We start from the raw sequence: 18,716 nt of genomic DNA, 5'->3' as shown, positions 1-18,716 counted from the left end.
ACCACAACATTAAAAACCCCGAATTCACAGTACACTGAAACATACAAAACATCAGCAGTGCATTGTGGGTTTATTACTCTGAACAAAATGGTATGTCGTCTTTTAACATATGGTACAGTATAGAATAGAATATTTTCATAGATCACGTGGGTACTACTTCCAAAGAGAGAGAGAGAGAGAGAGAGAGAGAGAGAGAGAGAGAGAGAGAGAGAGAGAGAGAGAGAGAGAGAGAGAGAGAGAGAGAGAGAGAGAGAGGGAGAGAGAGAGAGAGAGACTATACGACACTATGCCACAAAAAAAAAAAAAAAAAACTGCAGCCAACACAGACACAGCTCACACACAACCACCACCAGGAACCCATATACACACACACACACACACACACACACACACACACACACACACACACATACATATAAACCAGGGTTGCGTCATATACTTGTACAGGTGTCGAATCTTTGCTTCTCCCCTCTGTGGTCTTGTAAAGTTAATTGTTTCAGAAGAGAAGTATGAAGACGCATATGAAAAATTAAACTGGCTTACTTTTTTTTTTTTCTGCTTATTTTTGGTGGGATTGTAAACTGACCTTTTTTTTTTTTTTTTGCTTCAATTCGTTCCTCGGTAAGGTTAGGTCAGATTTAAACTAGGTTCTTTTTCTCTTAATTTCGTTCCCTTGACCTGCCTCCCTGACATGTAAAAATGAAAAAAAAATAGTGTAAATAATAATAAGTGCACAGTATTTTGTTCTGTCTGGATAGAAGTAGTTCTGTAAGGTCTCTTGGTTCTTGTGTTTCATATGCACTAATAATAATAATACGAATTCCAATACTAATTCTAGCACACATGCAGGCCAGAGATGAAGCAGAGAGACAGGGCAACACGCAGCTTGGCCTTTACATGTCCCAGATCTTTGCTTCTACTCATCTCTATCCTTCTCCCTTCTATTTCCTTCATCCTTTCTTCCGTTTCCTCCTCCTCCCTTCCTTCTCCTTCCTCCTTCACTGGTCTTTCTCCCTCAACTCCGCTTTTTCCTTACAAGTCATCCTTTTCCACCTCCTCCTCCACCTCCTCCTCCACCTCCTCCTCCTCCTCCTCCTCGCGCCAGGCTCATCTCACTAATGGTAACAGTATCGCCGGCCCGTCGCCACCCTCCCGCCACCTCCCACCCTTCTCTAATGACAGCAACTTTCGGTCTCCTGCGAGCAGCGACCGACCCAGGCGACTCACAAATTGGCTCCTCCGCTTCCTCCACCTCCTCGCCCTCTGCGCCCTGCTCCTCCCAAGTGGTCTCCTTCTCCATCTCATATTTGGAAGACCTACTGAGATCGTTTCCTTTAGCTTGTCGAGATGGAGGGTGCGTGGTGGCCTAATGGAAGTGATGGAAGTGTTCAAAATATTCAGGGTTTCGTGATATTAATGCTGATAATTATTTTTTGGTGATCGAGGAAATGATAGAAAAGTTGGGACTAGTTTTAAGGTAATAGATAAAGGGTTCGCGTCAGGCTAAACCATACACTTCCTCAGTTTATTTTCTTAACGTTAATGCTAAAGATTTATTTAGTTTTTCTTTCTATTTTATTTGTTTTTTTTTTTTTTTATATATTTATTTATTTTTTTCTTTACGATCGATCAAGAAAGCATTAGAAAAAGAAGGACAAATTTCAAGGTAACAAATAAAGGGTACTCTTCAGACAAAGCCAAACACTTCTTCAATCGCCTGTGCGCCGTCTGAAATTCTGTGGCTTCCAATATCGCTGACAGTTTAACAGTTACAAATTTCAACAGCAGATTCGACAAGCCCTTACACTCTTCTCCGCGGCAGCTACTACGATGACAGGCGTAATCATAGCGGTTTCTGTATTTGTGTCAGTCATTCAACAATTTGTATTTTATTTATTTTCTATTCTATCATATTTTTTCCTTATTTATCATGATTTTTTGTAGTTATAGCAGTAGTAACAGTTTTTTTTTATATCACTTTTATAAATATTCCCATGAAAACTTCAATACTGCATGTTTTCTTTCTTTTTTTTTTTTTTTTTTTTTCCTGTCCTGGCTGCCACTGCTGGAGGGAGCGGTGGCGAGGGTGTGATAGGGTGGAGCCTTCATCTTTGCCTCCTCTTGTCTTTGGTTCAGTGCTGCATCCTGCCTCAAACACCCTTGTAATATAACTAGCACGTCTGTTTCTGTTTATTCTTCATTTGTATTCTTTCGAGTTTCCATTTTCTCATCATTATTATTTTTCTCTTTTATTTTTAACTTATTGCGCTTTTGCTCCTCTTCTTTTTTTTTTTATTCCTTCTCACTCACTTTTCTTGCCGCGATTGTCTTCATCGTCCTCTTCTTCTTCCTCCTCCCTCTCCTCTGCTTCCTTTCTTCATCATCATTTATCATCAGTTTCCTCATTCTTGTATTTTTTTTTTCAACTCATCTCCTCCTCTTCCTCTTCTTTCCATTCATTTTCCTTCCTCTTCTTTCCCTTCCTTTTCTTTCCTCTCTTCTCTCTCTCTCTTCTCCTTTTCCTTCTCTTTCTTCATTTCTCAGTGATTTCTCCTTGTCTTTTTTCCCCTCGTCTCCCCTTCAGTCCTCTCCAGACATCCCGCAGCTTGACCTCATCCCTCTTCTTCTTTTTCCTCCTCCTGCTTCTTCTTTCTTCATTATCTAAAAGCACACACACACACACACACACACACACACACACACCCCGAAATCACTTCCTCCTCCTCCTCCTCTTCCTTCTTCGTGTGTGTGTGTGTGTGTGTGTGTGTGTGTGTGTGTGTGTGTGTGTGTGTGTTATTTAATCCGGTGTCCCCTCGCTGGCCACCCCATCCTTGTGCCCTTCAATCTTCGCCAGCCCTTCACTCCTCACTAATTTTTACGAATTCCTTCCCACCAATACCCTCTGGCATGCTTCCCACCACCCCTGCCTGCCGCCCTCCCTTCTGTCCCTCCAGTCACACCCCTTCCTCAACGCCACCTCCCTTCTATTTCTCCCATTACATCCCCACCTGCCTCCCTTGTGCCATCCTCTCATCACAGCCCTTCCTTCCTTCTTATCATATGTCAGTCTGCCTCCATCCCTTCTCTCTCTCTCTCTCTCCAGTCACGCCCCTGCCTCAGCGCAACCTCCCTTCTATCCTTCTCTCATCACATTCCTGCCTCCCTCCCTTCTGTCTCTCTCTTCACATTCCCGCCTCAGTTCTACCCATCCTAACTTAACCTTTCCACTTTCCCTGCCATATTTTTTAACCCAGCCAAGTAAACAGCAGGAAAAATATATGTAAAACTGGTAACACTTTTCCATAAACACACGCAAAAAACATTAATTACTCAGAGAAGACAATTTTAACTTAATATTTCCACTTTGTCATCCCTCCCACCCTCCTCAGCACTGCAAGACAAACGAGGGAAAAATAAAAATAAAAGCAATAATAACTCTCCCATAAAGCAGTCAAAACACTGATTTTAATACTCAGAAAGACAACCGTAACCTAACCTAACCCTTTCACTGTGCCGTCCCTACCATCTTTCCCTATCGCCTGCAGGAAACATGGAAAAATAACTAAAAAACGGTAACATTATTCTCTTCCGGAAGCACAAAGTAAAACGCTAATTAGGAAACTCAGAAAGAGACAATGTTAACTCGTCTGAAAACAACAATTACTTTTTTTTTCACATTCATAATAAACAGACCAGGAGTAAAATAACCAAAATGAAGAATTATAATAGAAATGTGAGTGTCATTTCATAGCGGGTCATTACTTCCAGGTTGTCTTCTATAGTCTCCCCCTTAAACCTTGACAAGCATCACACGCCCCTCTCGTTTTCTCTTACAGTCACCCAGCCAGCCCATGATCCCAGGAGTCATGTTCTGGTTATTATGATCTTGAGTGTAAATGTATCCTGCGTAAAATTATCGTAGTGAAGCTTATTAACTTTGTCATTTTCGTAATTTCAAGTGTTCGGAGTCAAAGAAACAAAGGGGTAGGGATTTTAATGTAAGTACCGCTGTTATTTATTTATTTTTTTCTCTCTCTCTCTCTTATTCTTAACTCTTTCACTGGTAAGCAATCTTTCCCATAATCATCTACAACTTTTGAAAGACTTGTTTGTTTGTTTGTTTGTTTGTTTGTATGTATGTTTTTGGTGCTATATACTAAAATACGTACTTCTGTAGCTTAGCAAAGATTAAATTCTTAGTCATATTCTTTCGTTATGTCCATCCAAGCAAATTACTAAGAGTGACTTCAATGTTAACAAAAGGCGAACATAACATAAAAGGGATGAAACAAAAACAAAAAATCCATCCGCTTTTGAAACGTTTTACATCCGTGTTTTGCGTGAGTCTGGCGCTGGTCACGAGTTTCTCTCCAGGAAATCTAGTACATGTTCTAGAAATTTCTATTTGAGAACCAGCTTTTTCTCTCATCACTTCTCAAATCTAACTTTATCAATCCAGAACCCTTTATTTATTCCCCTACTCCGATTACTGACCCTAGGAATTTTGTTTGAGTCACCCTTCTCATATGCTCAAAAAAGTCTCAACCCAAATAAACTCTGGTACAGACTCTGGTTCTCGTATACAGCAAAACATCCACACACATCTCTCTCTGCAGTCCTAACGCGTCTCAACGTCCCCCCAACAGAGTGCGTGGCGCCGGATGTGCCATTGGTGCTCGACTACCATATGCAGGAGGAAGGATGAAACCCCGGTGGATACGCCGCAGTCCGAGGACGACACACTGGAGGACCTAGTGGACGACAACTTCAACCTGCCTATCAGTCTGGCGCTGTTTATCCTGCTCGTCTACATCATGATTGGTTGCGTCATCTACACCATGTGCGTGTTGACTGGCTGGTTGAATGGAGGACTGAGTGGATGACTGGCTTGCTGAGTGGATGACTGGCTGGGTGAGTGGATGACTGGCTGGCTGAGTGGATGACTGGCTGGCTGAGTGGATGACTGGCTGGTTGGCTGAGTGGTTGACTGAGTGGATGGCTGGCTGGCTGAGTGGTTGCCTGAGTGGATAACTGGCTGGCTGAGTTGATAACTGGCTGGCTGAGTGGATGACTGGCTAACTGACTGGCTAACTGACTGGCTGGCTCACTGTGTGACTTGCTAATTAGAGGACTGATGTATCTATGGCTGACTGGCTGTATCAGTGAGTGAGTGGTTGACTGAATGACTGGATGATTGTATACCTGAATGAATGACTGAGTGAATAACCAACTGGCTGTGTAGCTGGATGGTTGCGTGTTTCGCTGGATGACTGACTGACTGACTGACTGATTGGCTTAGTGGCGAGTTATACGTATGGCTGAATAGCTGGACTGCTGAATGAAAGACTGACTGGAGGCTAATTTTGTGAATGAGGGATTGACTGACAGGCTAATTGGCTGGTTGAGGAACAGACTTATTGGCTGGCTAGCTCAGTGGCAGGATGCCTGCATGATTACGTAACTGGCGTGACTGGCTGTCTAGTTGATTGAGGTTCAATGAATGACTCGTTAGCTAAGTAGTTCATTGGCTACGTGAACAGTCGTCTTGGTGACTGACGATCAGACTGATTAATTCACTAACCTACTAAAAGACTGGCTTAATAAATCAGATGTAATATATTACCAACAACTTTAGCTTCATCAGTTACATTTACGAAGATGATAAATTTCTAGAAGTACAAAATACCGAAAATATTATTCATGCCATGAAAACGAACATTCTTGTACCACATTTTTTTTTTTCTTATGTAAAAGGGGCACTGGCCAGGGGGAACGAAAAGAATGAAAAAAGGCCCACTGAGGTGCCAGTCCCAAAAGAAAAGTCAAAAGGATTATTCAGGATTAGAGAATAAGTATCTTGAAACCTCCCTCTTGAAAGACTACAAGTCGTAGGAAAGAGAAAATACTATAACAGGCAGGGAGTTCCAGAGAAAGGGGTGAATTATTGAGAATACTGTTTAACTCTTGCATTAGAGAGGTGGAAAGAATAGGGGTGAGAGAAAGAAGAAAGTCTTATGCAGCGAGGTCGTGGGAGGAGGAAAAGCATGCAGTTAGGAAGATCAGAGGAGCAGTTAGCGTGAAAATAGCGGTAGAAGTTCACGTGGCACTTTCACAAACGTTCCTCTACATTCCAGCACTACATGACCCTGTTATTGCGGGGCCAGGGACTAATTAGTGAATCATTCTTCTGCATTATTGCCTTTACGGACCCTCTGCTTCATCCTCCTCATCCCAAAACATGTTATTGGTCACCCAGACGGATCATCTCTAAATCAGCTTCCACTTCCTCCCTCGCCACCACCACACACACACACACACACATACACACACACACTGCACGTTCATAATAGAGTAACTCAATTATTGAAAGCCGACAGCAGATAGAGACTGCACTGTGTTCTCATGTAGGTGGGATTGTCCAAGTGATGATTTAAGAATATACAATTAACTTACTAAATTACTTACTGAAGGAGATGTGGAATGTATAGAGAGAGAGAGAGAAATGTTGGACGATAGGGTGGAGATAGTGGAGCGGAATGAAGCAGAGGTACTTACTTCCACTAACATTTCGACAATCTTCCTATTTTTCTCTTAGCTATGACTTGGACTGTTTAAAGAAAAGGAGCATCAAGACACCTCGGGAACTGAACTGGTCTGCATTTTGGAAACACTTCACTTTTTTTTTATTTTTCTGGGTGGAGAGAATAATGGCAAAACGTGGAAGCCTTCTCTCCATCCTTTATTTATGTATTATAGCCGTTAGCCAGACTCCTTGACACGTGAGAATACACGAAAAAAAGCTGACGTGACGAACGAAGTGACGCAATAAGATGTGCTGTGATTACTGGTGTTATTTTTTATTGCTGTTATCAAAGACCTATGATTTCGACTTTATTTCTTTCCTTTTTTTCCCCTTTTGTTTTTTCCCTCTTTCTTCGATGCACTCGTCAAGCCATCCCCAAAAGTATCGTTAGTTTGGAATACACTCTTTCTTTCTTTCCTACACATAACGAGTCAAGTAATTTTAGTATACAATAGGTTCGCAATTCCCTTTTTCCCTTCATCAGCTCCTGGAGTGATGCATCAAGCGCCTATTACATTTTTCGCTTTTCTCTACGTTCGTTTGTTTCAATTTACGGGACCAACATGAGCGATTTTATGGCTTACTCTCCTTGGGGTTCATCTATCTTCCTCAACTTATGAATTAATGAGTATCTGATGTTCCCCCATCCACTACCGAAGGAAAAACAAAGTCTCTCTCTCTCTCTCTCTCTCTCTCTCTCTCTCTCTCTCTCTCTCTCTCTCTCTCTCTCTCTCTCTCTCTCTCTCTCTCTCTCTCCCTTACTCATGTTTATTTACCTTTTACTGTTTTCTTTACTTCTTTCGTGTATTAATCAGGGAATGGGGGAGGATAACAATAATTGCTTACTGTCAAGAAGAGATGAGTTTCCTTAATCCTGTGCTTTACACCTTTCCTGGAATATTACGTTCATCTAATTACGTTTCTGGCACACGGCACTAATTTCACGATGTAATCACTGCGCTGTGTACGAGTTAAGGAGAAATGGGCCAATTAGTGTAATTAGTAATTGCTGTAATAATTTCTCTCTCTCTCTCTCTCTCTCTCTCTCTCTCTCTCTCTCTCTCTCTCTCTCTCTCTCTCTCTCTTCCTCTCTCTCTCTCTCTCTCTCTCTCTCTCTCTCTCTCTCTCTCTCTCTCTCATATTCAGTATAGTCAGCGTCACATATTTCTTTCCAATAATAATGATAATACCAGTACACTATTATAATCTAATACAACTGACATATCTTTATTCTCTCTCTCTCTCTTTCTTTGTCAGGTGGGAGAGCTGGACCTACTTCGAAGCCTTCTACTTCATCTTCATCTCCATGACCACCATTGGCTTCGGTGACTACGTGCCTGACGTGAGTGTTTGGCAGGGCGTGGCAGGCGAGGGATGTTGTGGTGGGTTGTGGGGGTGGGGGAAAATGAGTTGTTGTTGTTGTTGTTGTTGTTGTTGTTATTTTGCTTCTTTTTCCTCTTTTTTTTCTTTTTCATCAACTTATCTCTTGTTTTTCTTCTTCTCTTTCTTCTTTTTCTTTTTTCTTCCCTTCTTCTTCTTCTTCTTCTTCTTCTTCTTCTTCTTCTTCTTCTTCTTCTTCCCTTTATTTTTCTCTTTCTTCTTCACTTTCTTTTTCTTATTTTTTTCTCTTTCTTCTTCTTCTTCTTCTTCTTCTTCTTCTTCTTCTTCTTCTTCTTCTTCTTCCTCGTCTTCTTCCCTTTCTTTTTTTTCTTCTTCACTTTCTTCTTCTTCTTCTTCTTCTTTCTTTTCCCACGTTCTTCTCTTTCTTCTTCTTCTTCCTCACTTTCTTTTTCTTCTCTTTCTATCTCCCATTCTTCATCATCTTCTTCAGCTCTTTCTTCTTCACCTTATTCCTTTCCTCCTCCTTGATGAACTTAACTATCCCAGTAACTATCCCACCAGTATCTTTATCATTACCATCACCTCCACCACCACCACCACCACTGACCCACCACTACCTCTCCCCCTGCAGCACCCCGCCTTCATGATGATGACCACAGTCTACCTGGTGTTCCGGCCTCGCCCTCACTGCTATGTGCATCAACATCATACAAGTGAGTGTGGCAGGAAGCAAAGGAGTCTTGATTTTATTCATTTCAGCCTCCCTATGATTTACAGTACAGGGGAACCTTGGTTTATATAATATTTAGGGACTTACAGGCGTCGTGAAAATAGCGGTGTAAAAATATCTATAAAAAATGTATTGGAAAAGGGTGTTAAAGGCTCTGACTTGCTGTACTTTAAAGGGAGCAAATTTTTAAGGGAGTAGTCCTTTAAAGGAGCACTGATATTTTATTTTAGTCATGATCTATTTATTCTTTTTATTTATTTTATTTTATTTATTCATTTTTTATTTATTTATTTATTTATTTTTTTTTTTTGTATTATTTGTATTTTGTACCTCAGTCCTACAGGTGAGTCTGGCAGGAGTAAAGCGACCTTGACCTCTCCCATCACTCATTTCGATCCTCTTATGACTTACAGTGCTTGACCGAAAACAGTACCGAGAAATACTGCGAGCTGTCAACACTTCTGGAGCTGATATTTATTTCTTTCTGTTCAGATTTGTGATTCAGTCATTCTCCTTCAGACCTTCTCTCTCTCTCTCTCTCTCTCTCTCTCTCTCCTCTCTCTCTCTCTCTCTCTCTCTCTCTCTCTCTCTCTCTCTCTCTCTCTTAATGAATACCAACATTCTTTTTCTTGTTTTAGACTTTGTAACTCAGTCATTCTGCTTTACACGTTTTTTTTTTCTTTCTTCTTCCCTTGATGAATGCACGTGAAAGATCTGAGATTCTTTAAAAGATAATAATCAGCTAACGCGTCGCTTCAGAAATGCAAAAGATGGAACTTACTGAATAACTTGAGAAACACGACAACATTAGGATACACAAAGTAAGCAGCGTCAAGAATCTGCTAATTAATTCGTCCCCGCTGAGCAATACACACAACAATTTTTACAAGCACGTCTTCTCACTCCTCCCCTGTCTCTTCTGTCTCATCCTCCTGTCTCCTCTGTCGCTGAACACTAGACAATAATTTCTACAAACACGTCTTCCTGTAGTGGCAGAACAAGCACCAAGTAATATGGCAGGCGGGGGAAAAACAGGTGCAGCGGCGCCATCAACACAGTGACCATTCACGAGGCGCCCCACACACTGGCCAGGAATGAAGGCAAGGAGGAGAAAAGGGGCTCAAGGGCAATAATTTGAAGCTATCACTGGCAAAACTGATTCCCCCTCAGCAGCCGTACTTAGAACCAAGACGAGAAATCTTTCGCCAACATAACTTACAAGGACCGTGACCGCCCAGTCCACGGCCTCGCCCTCCTTGGCACCCATCTACTGGCCACCGCCACCACCACCACCACCACCACCACCACCATCACCACCACCACCACCACCACCTCGGCCACACCCACACACAACTCAATGCCCACGGTTACATATTTTCTGTTCCTAATTTTAAGTCCAAGGGCATTTCGGTGCCTTGATGGAGTAGAGGGAGTGCCTTTTTTTAGGTCTCTCTCTCTCTCTCTCTCTCTCTCTCTCTCTCTCTCTCTCTCTCCTCTCTCTCTCTCTCTCTCTCTCTCTCTCTCTAATAATCTCACACACGTTCTCTTCTGCAGGAGAAGATGACGGACACGTTCCGCGCGGCCACGGTGAAGATGAAGGAGAGCATCCAGCTGATGATGAACAACGCGGCCGCAGGGCGAGGAGGGCGAGGGGGACGAGGGGGGCGAGCTGCCGGAGGGGAGAGAGGTGGAGGTGGCGAAGGTGCAACGGCGCCAAGAAGACGCCGTCGGCCCCAAATGCTTAGGCGGGGTGGCGAAGAAGGGCGCTTCGTCTTTTTAACTCCTTTTCCTCTTAACTTTTATGTGAATAGACTTTTAACGAGTGTCGATCACACACACACACACACACACACACACACACACACACACAAACACACACACACACACACACACACACACACACACACACACACACACACACACACACACACACACACACACACACGAGTGGGGAGTTACGTACGCACAGTCACAAACACTCCTCTCACAATGGTGTAGTGCAAGTGTTTTGCATAAGACAATAGTGTTATTTTTTTCGTATTTTTCTTTTCTTTTTACTTCTTTTTGGTGTTACACTTAAGATGTATCGTTACACTGATGAGATGTATCGTTATGCTCAACATTACACTTAGAGTCACGGCTGTTGTGTCCTGGCGTCGGTCGTATTACCAGTCCATCATGTCTCTTATTCAACTACCTACCCTGCCCGGTGGCCGCCCGCCCACCTGCCGCGGTTCCCAGGCGAGGCGCGGCGCACACTGAGCGGTTTAGGTTCCTAGGAATCTTTACACTCAACTTTTCATCCTTCAACTCTTACTCCGAAACTTTCTCCAAAAGAGTTTGCTTAGTTCAACTTAATCCTCAATTTTCTTCGCGAACATTATCTCAAACTTTCCTCTTTTAATTCGTGAAAACTTTTCCCCAGAGTTTTAGTGACTTCTTTACCCTGGCGCTGCATTGTCAACAAGGTGTCACGTTCACAAAAAGAGGGACGAACACGGCTACATTATTCAAGGTGAGAGGATGAGGGAAAGAGCGCCGGCGTGTGTCTCCGAGTGGCAGTGGTGGTGGCGGCGGTGAGGAATGGTGGTGGGGGGTGGTGGTGGAGGTGATATGTAGCATGACACCGCGGCCGTGATCAGCAAGGCTCCTACACAGGACATTCTGTTAATACAGTAAATATATGATGAGCATATTGGTAACGGACAGAGCAATTTTTCAAGTCATATAATAGATGAAAGCAGCGCGTTTGGATCTTGCAGGAACGTGACCACGATGCTGCTTGTCAATACTGTGATGAAGGGAGCCATCACTGTCCACCAAGCCAAACACTGCAGGTCAGGTCAAAGGGTGACATGTGTTATACCAAACCACCACTGTGAGAATGACGCTAACGGAGGTCCCAAAATTCCCTTGCCTTACACATTTTTTGCTCCGCCACCTGCAGGAAGGAATCGCTCTTTTCTCAGTCTTTTTTCTAAGTCTCCATCACGCAGCACGCAGGCAGTAGTCCGCCAGTCTCACATGTTTGGCCTGACGAAGGGAATAGTGATCAGCAGGGGGCCACTCATCATCAATATCCAGCCAAGGTCCCTCAGACCACCGCGGCAGGATCAATCATATCAATCACAATCAATTACAATGGAGTAAATTGGACAAGTGGTGCTGTGTGATGTCGACACGTTGTGGTTTCCTGTGTGGTTTAGGCATCAGTTGACGTTTCATTGCACTGGGGGGGGGTATTTATAGCGTCAATCATTATTCACTGTGGGTTTTGTACTGTGCCATAATTCAAACATGAGCATAATCATCACCTGGGCCAGTCCGCGCCGCTGCACTGCTTGGAATCACGGAGCACGTCCCCGCCACCCTCGGGTTCCCTTCACAATAAGTTTCGTAGAAAGTCGAGAACTGCCTACACACTTTTTTTTTTTTTTTATCAACCCGATTCACCTGTAGCGGTGTAGGGAATATTAAGAACCCAGACAGTTTTATCGATACGTGGGTCTGGAGGATTAGGCCCCACCTACGCGTCATCTTTAATTGATTTCTAAACTATACCGTGTTTCTCGTTCGAAAGAAAAGACTGTTGTAGCTAAGCAAGTCTCACACGAACACCAGCTGTGGGCGCCCGTCCAAATCACTAAACATGTGTGGCATCTTAAGTCAGGGAATCCAGTCTTGAACGCATCCATACCCACTGCTCTGCCTCTCTCTCACCCTGTCCACGTGCACTCCACCCACCACACTACATGGGTCAAGCTTAATGCCAGCCCTCCTCCCATCACGCCCCTCCCTCAGCGTGGCCTGTACGGGAGGCGGCGCGAGGTGGAAATGTAGCAGGAAATAGCCAAGTCCCTCCCGTCAGATGTCATGTGTCAGGTTTTCTGTGTCACGTTTTCTCTCGTCCACGAGCGGCTGTGTCTGTGTTCCAGTGTGTTGGTGTTACTCTTTAAGGCATTCACTTGTTACGGAGCTAAGTTTAAGGTTAGAATTAAGCCGCAGCCAGCACACACACACACACACACCATACACACACACACACAATGCCAGCTTGCGTCACCCCCGCTGCTGTCTCTCGGTGCACTGCTGGCCCAAGTGTCTTCATTGAGGAGCTGTTGTTGTTCTGCTTTGCCCGTTGAACATTTGCTCGAGTCCATTAATTAATAAAAACACATTGAATAAATTACATGGTCTTTTCTTTCATTCACCGTCTCATGGAACTCTTAAGATAAACTGTGATGAAAGAGATGTTTTTTTTATTTATTTATTTATTTTATTTTATTTTATTTATTTGTTTATTTATTTATTTTTTTTGGGGGGGGATGCAATAATTAATAACTTCTACTGTGGGCGAATGTTTTCCTCCTTGACGTGACCCAAGACAGCCGTGCCACAGAGAGAGAGGGTAATACTATCAACAACTATAATGCGAATCTGTACGAAGGAACGTTTTCACAGGTAAGTCTGAGCATCAAGATACACTTCTCAGAGAGAGAGAGAGAGAGAGAGAGAGAGAGAGAGAGAGAGAGAGAGATTCGCCTGTCATTTTTCATTCTCTCACATTTCTTCTAATCTTTACCCCTCCCGTCTTCTCTCCTTCCTCTTCCACTCTCTATCTCCTCTATATCATTCTATTCCTCCGCTTTGCTTTACTTTACTTAGAGAGAGAGAGAGAGAGAGAGAGAGAGAGAGAGAGAGAGAGAGAGAGAGAGAGAGAGAGAGATGAGAGAAGAGAGAGAGAGAGAGAGAGAGAGAGAGAGGATTTTCATCTTCTTATACATAAAAATAGGAAGGGAAAAATGAACACCTATAAAAAACCAGGTACCAAAGTAATTAAGGCCCCCCACCTGAGTCGCCTTAGCGGTTACATTCTAATAATTATCTGTCGTCTTAATGAAGCTTACGGTGCTCTGTTCGGATTGGGGGTCTTGTCTTTCTTTGTTTTCTTTTCTGTTTTATTTTACGCAAGAGGGATTCTGGTCAAGGGCAACAAAAAATGGCAAAATAGAAGAGAAAGGAACAAAAAAGCTGACTGAAAATTGTCCAAAAAAAAACAATATCCATAACTAGTCCAAAAAAATAATACCCATAATTATAAAAAGTGTTCTGTAAAGTCTCTCTCTCTCTCTCTCTCTCTCTCTCTCTCTCTCTCTCTCTCTCTCTCTCTCTCTCTCTCTCTCTCTCTCTCTCTCTCTCTCGTGTCGTGAGACGGGACCTGACGGATCACCCGCCAGTTTTCATCACTATTGTTTTTCACGTCTTTCCTATTTCTCATTATTATTCTTGCATTTCAGCCTCCTTTCAATCCCCCTACCACACACACACACACACACACACACACAGACAGACACAGACAGACAGAGGCATGCACGCACCCACGCACGCACGCACGCACACCAACCCCACACACAGACAGACAGACAGACAGACAGACAGGCACGCACGCACGCACGCACGCACGCGCGCGCGCGCGCACACACACACACACACACACACACACACACACACACACACACACACACACACACACACACACTGCCGGTCTGCATGGCATGGAGCGGAGCCTGGTTCACCTCTGCTGTAGCGAGGATGTTCCAGCTCCCACCGGTCTTGAATAAATCCATAGTCAACTTGTGACACGCGTGCACCCCGGCAGCTTGGAGTTGAGTGAGGCGGCTGAGCCAATGAGCTGCTTGATGTGAGGCGGAGCTCAGCCAATCACAAAACATTTGCATAGTTTGATAATTACAATTTTTGTACCGAGGGTGCAGGGGGTTCAGAGGGTCTGCAAGGACCAGCAAAGTCTAGAGACATGTCTCCCAAAACTTCACGAATGGCTGATGAAGAGGCAGACGAAGACACCCGAGGCTGCCGCGGCTGCTTCGGGTGGTTCTTCAGACTGTTCAAGAGGAAGAAGCGCGGGCGCCGCTCGAAGCACAAGGATCCCGAGTCATCCTTGATGCCCTTGGCCAAAGAGGAAAATGAGAACGTCATGATTGTTACGGAGATTAATGAAATGAAAGTCACGGAAGAAGAAAACGGCGCCGCGGTGGCTGCCGAGGATGTGGGGGAGGCGCGGCAGGCAGAGCTGGATGAGGTGGAGGTGGCGGAGGAGCAGGAAGAGCAGGAGCCCAAGGTTGTCAAGACCTGGGCTGAGGAAGTGGACGAGGCGGAGGAGAAGGGCCTGGATGTGTTCGCCCCGGAGATCAGCTGCCTCCCCCACGTTGCAGCGATTCACAGCGAGACAGAAGCCTCAACAGAAAATGAGGCCGCTGCAGCTGCAGCGACTGAGGCCTCAGTCGCTGCCTCAGTCGCTACAGCTGCAGCTGAAGCGACTAAGATTGCGATGAGCGTCACGCAGAGGCGCAGGGCCCGCCGCAAGGCCCTGGCTGCTCGGAAAGCCTCGGCAGAAAGCGAGGCTGCCTCACCAGAAAATGAGGCTCCTGCGGCAGCGGCCGCCGAGACCACGCCGCCTGCTGACAGCACCGAGCAGCCCCAGGCATCCGAAGGGACGCCCGTTTGGCCCGCACCCTCAGCTGGGGTGCATGGGAGCGACGGGCCTCCCTTCGTGCCTGAGGCTCCTACGGTTGCAGCGACTACAAGCGCTGCAGGGCGGCGCAGGGCCCGTCGCAAGGCTTTAGCCGCGCGGGTGAAGAGCGAGGCACGGCTCGCCGCGAGCACGGAAGAACCGCCGGCCCCCGACAGGACGCCCGTCTGGCCCTCGCCCTCCGTGCGGGTGTTTGGGAGCGACGGGCGTCCCTCGGTAACCACGTGGGAGGAGGCCGCGTACGGCGCCTTCCACGCGCAACGACAGCGTCCAGCAGGACGGGGCTCGGCCGAGAGCATTCAGAAGCCGCCGGCACCCGACAGGACGCCCGTCTGGCCCTCGCCCTCCGTGCGGGTGTTTGGGAGCGACGGGCGCCCCTTGGTGACCACGTGGGAGGAGGCTGCGTACGGCGCCTTCCACGCGCAGCGGCATTATTGAGGCCCGTGTCGAGGAGGGCAGGGCTCGAACTGAGCGTCCGCACTTAACTGTTAATTGAGAGAGAGAGAGAGAGAGAGAGAAAGAAAAAAAGAGGACGGGAGGACAACTCACCGAAGACTCGTTCACTCCGCGAAACGTTTTAGTCAATGGCTTCTTGAATCTTTTGGCGGCTCAGCGGAGCTGCGTTAGCGTTTTGTCGTGCCGCGCTCTTCCTTCCTGTCCTACGTTCCCCGAGTCCCACTAACAAGCAGAGAAGTAACAGACTATTTAAAGGCATAAAAACTGACTCTCCATGACTCGATGAAGTATCAGTTCCGTTTGTTTCTCTTGGAATTTGGTTCTCTCTCTAAATCAAAAGGCATCAGATTCTCGCTGCTCATTCCTGCCTCCCGACACTCTAAATTATGGCTCTATCTATCTCTATTATCATCATTATTGCTATTATTATTACTACTACTACTATTACTATTACTACTACTACACTAGTGGAGAGTGTGCTGCTGGAAAACCAGCAACACACTCTCCACCCCTGGCATGCAGCGGCTCCCTTCTTGCTGCCCAGCTAACTTCTTCCCTCTGCATTCCATAACAAGTCATCACCCAGCTAACTCCTCCCCCACATCCACACAACAGGAGCAGCACGTCACAAACATTACACTCTGATCAGCCGTCTTGGTCCCCTGAGGAATCGGGAAGAAAACTCCCACAATCAGCACCGTCTCAGCTGTTCCCGTCATCTCTTCACCTCCACAGACAGTTCAGGCAGCACCTGGCCGAGGAGTGGGGCGGGGCGAGAACTTCACTGGGTCGCTGCTCGCCAGGCAGCAAGGAATATGGTTCTGCTCATGGACAAGAGAAGAGCCTATAAGGTGAAGCATCTTATTCCAGCACTCTTGTCACGTCACAGAAGCGCCAGCATCACGAGAAGGTTTGTTGTTTCAAAATGCCAAAAGTTATGATCGCAGGGGGCGCCCGGGTTTGAACCGGGGACCTCTCGATCTGCAGTCGAATGCTCTACCACTGAGCTACACCCCCTTGACAACACTGGTCCCGTGTCACTTTTAAGAACAGGTGTTTCAACACAACACACCTGTGACTAGCAGCTTTCACACCGGCCACCTTGACGCGCCACAAAACTTTCACACAGGCTTTTTGCAGCTAATATTTTCTAAAGTTTGTGTTGCTCTCACCACTTTGGATGGCGTCCACAGCACAAGGGCGCGGCACTGCCGTCCGCCTGCAGGTTAGATCGCCGCTCAGAACTTATTTACTTTTTATCTTTAAATTTGTGATGAAACTTCCAACACACACACACACACACACACACACACACACACACACACACACACACACACACAAAAGCAAAAAAAAAAAAAAAAAAAAAAAAAAGTTCACTTACTCACCATAACAAGAAACACGATGAAATAGACAAACATCTGCTATTCCCCAAATAACACCTCTGGGTACACGTGTGGCGCATCTCTCCTCAACACGCTTTACTTTACTGACACCAGTACAGAGGATTTAATTCATATATGGATCTACTGAGACGTCGTATTGTCATAGTTTACCTTTAAAATTTAAGCTTCGAAATAATAGAGAAAACGGTCGTATATTATGGTAGGCTAAACTACATTATAGTGAACAAAATATTATGCTACACTAAACTATATTGTGGCGCACTTAATCATATTATGATACACCGAATTACATCATGATTTACTAAACTAGTATACTATGGTGCACTGAACTATATATTATGCTACAGTAAGCTAAAAGGGACTAAACCACATTGTTACTTAGTGTTAAATGACACTACATGATTGATATAATGGTTTTCATCGTAGCTATTTTTTTTCTCTCATAATAATGAAACCATCACTTAAGAGTCATGGAAACGCCCTTGAAAATCTTAACATCTTCCGCAAGAAAATAAGGAAAACTGCTAGAACATAAGAATATGGAAAGCTGGAAGAACTTGAGAAAAAGAAGTTCTTTCTCACACTTCCTGTGGGCCAGACTAAAACGCCCATGTCGCCTCTTTTATGTGGCAATATGTATACACACTTACACCTCCAAATCCGGAGCCCGGCTAGCTCAGTCGGTAGAGCACGAGACTCTTAATCTCGGGGTCGTGGGTTCGAGCCCCACGTTGGGCGTCAGAGTTTTGTCAACGAGTAGAATTCGCAGCACCGAATTGTCTTCACTGATGCAAGTTGATTCTCAAGAGAAAAGGAAAGAGTAGGCGGAGGGAGAAAAGAACAGAGAGTGATGAAAAGAAAGCTTCATAGCGAGCGATGGCAGGAAAGAGCTGATAGAGAGAGAGAGCGGATCCTGCTGACTCTAGAAACTTCAATGCAAAGGTCAGGAAAGGAAAATATGAAAAAAAAGGGACGTGAAGATACTGAATGAAATCTCTATAAAGAATTAATGATGAAGGATGACACAAGGCAACTTCCCTCTCCTGAACCTTTCACCAAGTTATTAGAAAAAAAAAAGTTTAAAACACGTGGCGGGAGAAGGAAACGATTAGCTAAGAGAAACACTACTGAAGAAGAGAGAAAGATAACACCCGAGGCTGAACATCATCAACAGGTATATGCCATTTAATAACCTAGAAAAAAAAAAAAAAAGCAGGAAGTAAGATGAATGAAGAATACCCAAAAAATTTTAAGTTTTGAGGTGACATTCCCCTGATGGGTAAATCTTTGAACTAATTACTCCAGATTATCTTAGTTAGGCAGGGAAGGCCAGAAAGTGCAAAGGTCTGACGGTGAATCTGAAAAACACAAAGTCGATGTTCAGTAATTATATACAAGACTGAAAAAGAGAGAGAGAGAGAGAGAGAGAGAGAGAGAGAGAGAGAGAGAATACTATGGATGATGATATTGTTGTTTGTTCTTGTTCCTATAATCACTCAAGGGAAAACCCACAGCACTGAGTGACGGATTCTTATATCACCCCGCTGTCACAGCTCGTCACTGAATGAATGAGGAGAGAAGCAAACGAAGCGAAACGGAAATCGAGGCAATAGTTCCTACAAACAAGACATGTCTTTCCCTTTATATTCCCAC

The 18,716-nt window shown here is 44.9% G+C and overlaps 1 protein-coding gene and 2 non-coding genes across 10 annotated transcripts in view; 2 read left to right on the top strand and 1 right to left on the bottom strand.

Annotated features, from left to right (window-relative positions):
* Window positions 1-12,841, top strand: part of LOC135094755 (uncharacterized) — a 157,054-nt gene extending 144,213 nt beyond the window's left edge. For all 8 annotated transcript variants that reach the window (XM_063995138.1, XM_063995107.1, XM_063995148.1 and 5 more), the window contains 4 exons: window positions 4,647-4,840; window positions 7,841-7,925; window positions 8,556-8,637; window positions 10,209-12,841. In XM_063995138.1, coding sequence (XP_063851208.1) covers window positions 4,647-4,840; window positions 7,841-7,925; window positions 8,556-8,637; window positions 10,209-10,399 — 552 coding nt within the window. In that variant the 3' untranslated portion in view covers window positions 10,400-12,841. The remainder of the gene's footprint in view (window positions 1-4,646; window positions 4,841-7,840; window positions 7,926-8,555; window positions 8,638-10,208) is intronic.
* Window positions 12,842-16,605: 3,764 nt separating this feature from the next.
* On the bottom strand, window positions 16,606-16,677 carry Trnac-gca (transfer RNA cysteine (anticodon GCA)). Its single transcript has one exon. It is a non-coding gene; the product is annotated as a tRNA-Cys (tRNA).
* A 1,051-nt stretch (window positions 16,678-17,728) lies between these two features.
* Trnak-cuu (transfer RNA lysine (anticodon CUU)) lies at window positions 17,729-17,801 on the top strand. Its single transcript has one exon. It is a non-coding gene; the product is annotated as a tRNA-Lys (tRNA).
* The last annotated feature ends 915 nt before the right edge of the window (window positions 17,802-18,716 follow it).

The sequence above is a fragment of the Scylla paramamosain genome, chromosome 3 (assembly GCF_035594125.1).
Source record: "Scylla paramamosain isolate STU-SP2022 chromosome 3, ASM3559412v1, whole genome shotgun sequence".
Taxonomy (NCBI): domain Eukaryota; kingdom Metazoa; phylum Arthropoda; class Malacostraca; order Decapoda; family Portunidae; genus Scylla; species Scylla paramamosain.
The sequence above is the reverse complement of the archived record's forward strand: the minus strand, read 5'-3'. Positions and strand labels throughout refer to the sequence as shown.